The 7,280-nt window shown below is 48.6% G+C and overlaps 2 protein-coding genes across 2 annotated transcripts; one reads left to right on the top strand and one right to left on the bottom strand.

Moving 5' to 3' along the window:
• Window positions 1–1,381: 1,381 nt before the first annotated feature.
• Window positions 1,382–7,245, top strand: RTP3 (receptor transporter protein 3). The gene is made up of 2 exons (XM_038566663.1): window positions 1,382–1,655; window positions 5,822–7,245. The coding sequence occupies exons 1-2, from the start codon at window positions 1,501–1,503 to the stop codon at window positions 6,558–6,560; spliced, it is 894 nt and encodes a 297-aa protein (XP_038422591.1). The 5' UTR covers window positions 1,382–1,500; the 3' UTR covers window positions 6,561–7,245.
• Window positions 3,870–5,259, bottom strand: LOC100687756 (transformer-2 protein homolog beta-like). The gene has a single exon (XM_038566664.1). It carries the CDS (start codon window positions 4,833–4,835, stop codon window positions 4,269–4,271), a length of 567 nt encoding a protein of 188 aa, XP_038422592.1. The 5' UTR covers window positions 4,836–5,259; the 3' UTR covers window positions 3,870–4,268.
• Window positions 7,246–7,280: the final 35 nt, after the last annotated feature.

The following is a 7,280-nucleotide window of genomic DNA, read 5'->3' as shown; positions in this document are numbered from 1 at the left end:
GACCTGATGCCCAGATCAATTCAATGAGAACTTCATGGTCGTTCTGAGGAATACAGATCTCCAGCTATCTTCAGCCCTATTGAGCTCGTGTGCTTTTTTTTCCCCAGGCCTTGGTTGGCATCCCTGCCCCCACTCGAGAAATCCGGAATTCTCTGGTAGATCAGATCAGGTAAATGATGTTACTCATGATAGAAGGAAGACATTTAGCCTATGTTAATAAATTAATTAATTTTTAGAGGTAGGGAGGAGCAGGGAGAGAGAGAGAGAGAGAATCTTAAGCACGCTCCACACCCAGGGCAGATCCCAATGTGGGGCTTGATCTCTTGAGCCTGAGATCATGACCTGAGCCAGAATCAAGAGTTGGTCACTTAACCAACTGGTTAAGTGTGTTAACTTAGGCCCACCACTGAGAGTGGGGCTTTCCTCTGGGGAGGGAGTCAGTGACGTAGACCAGAGTTAGGCTATCTGCGGAGGGGGTGGTGGCATGCAGACACGCAGAATATAGCCAGCCCTCCCTGGGCTGTTTCCTGCCCCCTACTCCTCTCTCCTTTTATCAGCCTCTCCTCAAGGAAGTGGGGTCGGGTGCAGCCAGTGGCCCTTTGTGAGGACCTTGCAGCCTCATCTGAGCACACGGGCTACATCAGCTTTGGTTTCCCTCTCTTTTTTTTTTTTTTTTTTAAGATTTTATTTCTTTACATATTTATTTAAGAGAGAGAGAGAGCACACGCAGGGGGAGGAGCAGAAGGAGAGGAAGAAGCAGACTCTCCACCAAGCAGGGAGCCTGATACAGGGCTCAATTCCAGGACTCTGGGATCATGAGCTGCTCTGAAGGCAGATGTTCAACTGACTAAGCCACCCAGTTCCCCCTCAGCTTTGGTTTCTGATGAGTAGAAGATGAGACTCGAGAGTCTCCTTGGGCAGCTTGGGGGTTGTGAGATCCAGTCATGCAGAGACCAGTGGAAACAGGAAGCAGAGAGCCCAGAGCAGAGATACAGGGAATGGGGAGAGCCCATGATGGCCATGTCCTTCTTCTTTGCATCTCTCCTCCCCGGTCACAAGCCCAGCAGCCCAATGGATAAGGACTTCCAAGTGTTAGAACAGAAAGAGCACCTGCCACCTCTCTCCTCCATTTCCAGAGACTTCAGAAGTAAAGGATGTATCTCCAGGTTAAAGGCAGGTAATCAGCAGAGTCAAACTGAGATCCACTCCTCTCAATACAGAGTCCAGAGCCTTCCTTTGGGAATGTTTTGTTGGATGAAACCATGCATTCTGTGTCTTTGAAAATTCTCTGTGGAAACTAGTGCTGTTCTCTGAACTGGGAGCCAACTTCAACTGACCTTTGTCCTTGAGGCAAAGACCTGGTCCACGGGCCCAGGTCAGGTACATAAACAGAGAGCAGGCCCTTGCCCTTGTTCTTTAAAGTGGGAAATCTCTTCTCCTGCTGCAGACCTGTCAGAGTCCTAGAGATCTGGATGCACCCAGCTCACCACATAGCATGCAATGGATCAGGACATGGAGGTATGGAAGCAAATATTCCAGGAATTAATTCAGGAAGTGAAGCCATGGCACAAATGGACCCTGAGAGTAGACAAAGACCTTCTTCCCAACAGGCTGAAGCTGGGGTGGTCACAATACCAGCAGTGGGGCTTTGCCAGGTGAGTGGGGAATGGGATGGTATGTATTCCAGAAATTTCTTGTTTATTTGTTACTGTGTATACCTGCTTCTTTTCTTGTTCTATTCCATTTTTGCAAATTGAAGACTACAGGAAGTGAGATGCTCATCATCCAAGAAGCTTTAGCTTCAGTAAAGGTTTTTTTTTCCTTATGACAGGGAACCCCAAACAGCAGGACTTGGCACTGGGTGTGGGCTGCATGGGGCTGAGGGAGAGCAGTGAGGAAGAGGGAGGGGAGGAGCTGCAGGAGAGCTGGGTTAGCAAAGTTCCCTGCCTACGCTCCTGGCCTCAGAGGACCTGAAGCTCACTGTGGTGCTCAAGAGGGAGAGGTCCTGTAGGCTGAGGAGTTCCCTCCAGGATAGGGCAGAGGATAGGGTAGTTGAGCAACATGCAGCAATCTTGCCCCCTCCACTCTGGGCTGATGGACCCTTTTAAACTAAGACCCTTGGAAGTCATCCAAAGCTTTACCTTTTTTTCCAGGTGGGAAAGCAAAGCTCCAAAGGTTAAGAGGTGGGGCCGCCCCCCCATCACGTCCCGCACAGAGGGTGGGGACCTGAGACCCTCCTGGGACTGGGGTAGGGGCTTGGTGCCTGCCCACTGCCCTCTTCTCTGGAGGAGGATTTGGGCAGAGGAAGCAGTTTTCCTCTCCTTGTGGTGGCACCAGGAGCTTCCAAATAAAATCTCAGCTCATTTGTGTGTGTGTGTGTGTGTGTGTGTGTGAGAGAGAGAGAGAGAGAGAGAGAGAGAGAGAGAACCTTGAACTCTGAGATGGCACATGAACAGAGCAGCATGACCCAGAGGGAAGGCTGGGGATGGCAGCCCGGGAGGGCAGAGCCCAGGCCCCTGTGCACCACTGACTCTGAATGACCCCAGAAAGGTCATCTCACTTATGGGGTCACAGCCTCGGCCTCTTCCCTTCATGTCATGGCCATACTCACCCTGTCCAGTGTAGCCGGAATCAAGAGACAAGAAGGAAACCTTGACTGGCTCATTCTTCCCAGCCCCTTCCAATTCACCCTCCCAGTTTAAGCTAGGCTTGCCTGCTCTAACAGATACACCTCAGAATATCAGTGATTTGACCTAACACCGAAGCAGAGGAAGAGGAGCTGGAGGGTTTTCCAAGAGCTTCTGTGTCAGACTTGGAAATAGCACATGTCACTGCCCACATCCCATTGGGCAACCAGTCATATTGCCCAACCTCACTGTGAGGGGGCTGGGAAGCAGACGGGAGTGCATGGATAATTTGATGAGCATGAAATGTCCTTGCTGTACTATAGCTTCTTCCTCTCCCATAATTCCTGTCCTGAGTGCAACCATATGCTTGCCTGCCTTCCCCTCTCTTCATCTATCCTGACATGTATTTGTCCAAATATATGGGATCAGGAAAACGGTCCTCTTCCCTGCAGAGATGAAGTGTCATTCTCTTGTACCCTGAGGCCAGGTACACACAGAATATGAAGCTTTCCAGAATATGAATATGAATTGGGCTGGAGGAGGGGCAAAAGGAGAGAGAGCGGGGCACTGTGATCTCCCCATAATACTGGCAGATGGGGGTCCCCTGGGCAACAAGGCAGAGCAATGATTTTTCTAGGACACTAGACCCTCCCTGATCTGTGGGTCTACAACTTACTCTCTCAGTCTTTTTGGGCGACTATAAAATAAGATAAGATGAGATAAGATAAGATTAAAAATAAAATAAAAGAACACCAGACTGGGCAGCTTATACACAGCAGAAATGTATTGCTTACAGTTCTAGAGGCTGGAAGTCCAAGATTAGGGTGCCAGCTGGTCTGGTGAGAGCCCTCTTCTGGGTGGTGAACTTCTCGTGTATCCTCACATGGTGGAAGGAGCTAGGAGCTCTATGGGATCTCTTTGATAAAAAGCACTAATCACATTCACATAGGCCCCACCCTCATGACCTAATCACATCCCAATGTCCTTCTAGCATCATCACCTCTCGGGGCTAGGATTCCAACATGTGAATTTGAGGGAGACACAAACATTCAGACAGTAGCCCTTCACAACATCCCTTGTACCATCGTGGATTTCAGTTCGGGGCTCTCGGGCTGACTTAATGGCTGCTGTTGCACCTATAGCCTCTGACCCACTTCAGTCTACATTTGAAGAACTCCTGGTTTGGAGTCAGGACACTGGAGATCCAGTCCTACTCCTTTTTTTTTTTTTTTGGTTAAAAAGAAAAGTAAAAACCAAACTTTATTGTTGCTTTTTACCATTTGGTAACATTTTTACACACAGGCTTCGATCTTCAGAATACCCTGGATTCAGTAGAAAAATCTTTTAAATGAAGTTTTGTACAATAGAAACTTCTCAGCAGTCAAAATTTAGACTGTAAAAAAATACATGCAAAACATACTTTTCTGAAAACACTTAACTTTGAACAAAGCACCGAACTACACAAATGCAGAATGAAAACAGCATTTCAACTCCACCAAAAGTAGTCATCATAAAAGGTGTAAAAGTCACCTAACTCCACTAGGCACTGTTCACTTTTTAAACAGGAGACAATAAAAAATATTGTCCACAAACAATATCCCAACTTTAGGGTAGGTTTCAGAAAGTCTTCATATTCATGCTTTAATAGTGATGAGGTGAGTATGATCGAGATCTAGAACACGATCTGTATCCTCCACGACTATAGTAAGGAGAAGGTGACCGCTTTCTGTAAATATGATCCTTATCTTGAGCAGTTCTCCATCCTCTTCCTCCTCCACCACCTCCTCTGTATGATCTGCTATAGTAGTCACGATCATCATAGCCTCGATCATATCCTCTGTCACAGTAATCCCGACGGTGTGAGCTGCCATAGGTAGGTCTCCCCATGTAAATTTCTGGTGTTGGGTTATGTGGTCTTTTTGTTATAGAGAAATCAACTCTGATCCTACGTCCATCAAACTCCATTCCATTGGCACACTCTTTTGCTTCCTTGGCATCGTCTACATTTTCAAAATATACAAAGGCAAATCCTCTGGAACGCCTAGATTGCTGGTCATATACAATAGACACGTCAGCAATGGGGCCATATTTAGAGAACACTTCTCTTAGATCTCTTTCTGTAGTGTACAAGCTCAATCCAAATACTCCACAACAGCAGTTGGGGTCGGGATTTGCCCGATTCCCAACATGACGCCTGCGAGTAGACATGGGAGAGTGACTGTGGCTATGCCGTCTTCCATAATCTCGACTGTAAGACCTGCTATGGGATAGTCTATGGGAGCGGGAGCGGGATCTTGATCTTGTATAATGCCTTCGAGAACTTCTTCTGGGTCTAGACCTAGATTCAGGTCTGGACCTGGACTTTGATCTGGAACGCCTGGAATCTTCCTTGGAGCGAGACCTTGCAGGGGTATGCCTTGCAGATTTCCCAGATCCATGAGCACTTCCACTTCTGGAAGCAGAGCAGGATTCCCGCTGCCGTAGTTCTGCTCGCCGCTGTCGCTCATGACTCCTAGATGCTGTCGCCGCTCGACGGGCTTCAATCGAAGCTGCCAACCTCTGGCGCCTTCTGTATAGAGGCTCCGCCGCAGCCTCACAGAACGCACAGGCTCCCGAGCCGCCGAGTACCAAGCGCTCCGCACCACCCGGACGGGCTCTAAGTCTCCAGTCCTACTCCTGACACCCACAGAGTTTCTGCATATGATAGGCTCCAGAGTGTGTGTCATCTGTAGCACTGTCGTGTCAGACTTAGAAAGTCTCTTCCAGCCCCAACAGCTTGTGATCTGCTATCTTTTTTTTTTCAAAAAATTTTATTTATTTATTCATGAGAGACACAGAGAGAGAGGCAGAGACATAGGCGGAGGGAGAAGCAGGCTTCTCTCAGGGACCCCAATGCGAGACTAGATCCCAGGATCCCAGGATCATGACCTGAGCCAGAGACATATATGCTCAACCACTGTGCCACCCAAGGGCCCCATGATCCGCTATCTTTGTGACAGACACTTGTGGGTGACAGGACATGTTGGTGGCACAGTAGAGACAGGAGAAAGGGGCTCGCTAATTTCTCCCCCAACTAACCTTGATCCCAGTCAAGTCGCATCTCTGTGTCCTTGGGTTCCCCTTCCTCCCTGTGGCCCAGCCCACAACCTGGCCACTCCGGGGCAAGCTGAGGTTCTTGTCATTTGTCCTTGCAGGTTCCAATGCTCCTTGTGCTCTCGAAGTTGGGCCTCTGCTCAAGTGCATATCCTTTTCCACATGCACAAGACTGAGGGGAAGCCCGAGGGCAAAGTGAAGATGAGAATCTTTGCCCAGAGATGTCGGAACTGCGATCAGTCTCCATTTGAGTTTCCCGAGTTCACAAAAGAGAACATCTCAAGGATCCTGAACAACCTGGTGTTCCGAATCCTGAAGAAATGCTACAGAGAAGCATTTAAGTCAATGGAAGAGATTCCCGTGATCAAGGAAATCACTCTTGAAGGGCCACACGACAAGAACAACTGCGAGGCGTGTCTGCAGGGCTATTGTGCTCAGGGTGGGTTACGTGAGGCCATGCAGTCACCAGTGTCGCTGACACCTCCCGCCATAAGCTCACCTGCTCTTGAGATAGACATTCCCATGCCCTCTCCCATAAGGAGTGGCACCACCATGGACGCCGTGAAGGGGAACGCTGGGGCCGACAAGAGCAAGGCTTTACCCCGACCCTGGTGTCCTGGGCCCACACAGAATGCGATCCTCCCCACCCACTGGAGCCCGAGAGCAAACACCCACTATGGCATGGAGAGGAGAGCCCAGGTCAGCACCTCAAGTGAGGTGCTTTATTCTCACATACCCCAGAATCCGAGTTACAGGAATTTGAATGCTTGCTACTGTTTTCTCCTTCTGATCATTGTAGTGGTGATTATCGTAGAAACCATTCAGTGGACCTCAACATGATGCCAAGTTCAAAGTCATGCGATATGATCCCACAGATAGGAAATATCCAGAACAGGTACATCCAGAGACAGGAAGTAGACTTGGTGGTGGCCAGGGGCTTCTTCAGCGAAGGGAATTAATCTGTACGGGCCTTTTGGGGGGCCAAGGGTGGGTGGTGATGATGATGTCTGGCACAAGACGGAGGGAGGGGTCATACAACACTGGACATGCAGTAAACGCCATTGAATTGTTCATTTTAATGTGTTCGGTTTCGTGTGATTTTTTAATGGTTGGTGTTAATTTCACCTCAATTAAAGACACTGAAATTCTGCTCATTCTCTGGAGAACTGAGACCAAAGCCTTTATGCTCACAGAACCACTTGGAAATCTCATGAGACCTGTGGATGTTCTGTCCCCTGAGAAGCTTGCACAGACTCTATGACATCAGCCCATGGAGGCACTTGGCGTGGTTTTCATTAGGCTGAAAATCTGGGTCTCGAAGCAGTGTTCTCCACCACAGGGTCCACACAGCTCAGGGCTGCGGCAGGACCATCCGCCCAGGTTGGGGAGATAAGCTTCAAATTCTATTTCATGTTTCTTTGTACTTTACTATTTCTCGCTGCATGGTGTATAATGTAGGTTAGTGTACTAATAGAATGGTGGTGTGATACGATGCGTAATTAAAGAAATATACACCCCTCTGGAATGCACCTCAGTTTCTCATTGACTTTTCACTGACTT

Source organism: Canis lupus, chromosome 20 (assembly GCF_011100685.1).
Source record: "Canis lupus familiaris isolate Mischka breed German Shepherd chromosome 20, alternate assembly UU_Cfam_GSD_1.0, whole genome shotgun sequence".
In the NCBI taxonomy this organism is placed as follows: Eukaryota; Metazoa; Chordata; class Mammalia; order Carnivora; family Canidae; genus Canis; species Canis lupus.
This window is presented reverse-complemented; position numbering and strand designations above follow the sequence as displayed.

Bases quoted from the DNA above. Each gene is read 5' to 3' on its own strand.
- RTP3 (XM_038566663.1), top strand. From the start codon at position 1,501: ATGGATCAGGACATGGAGGTATGGAAGCAAATATTCCAGGAATTAATT. The intron at 1,656-5,821 runs GTGAGTGGGGAA...TTGTCCTTGCAG, and splicing joins CAGCAGTGGGGCTTTGCCAG to GTTCCAATGCTCCTTGTGCT.
- LOC100687756 (XM_038566664.1), bottom strand. From the start codon at position 4,835: ATGTCTACTCGCAGGCGTCATGTTGGGAATCGGGCAAATCCCGACCCC.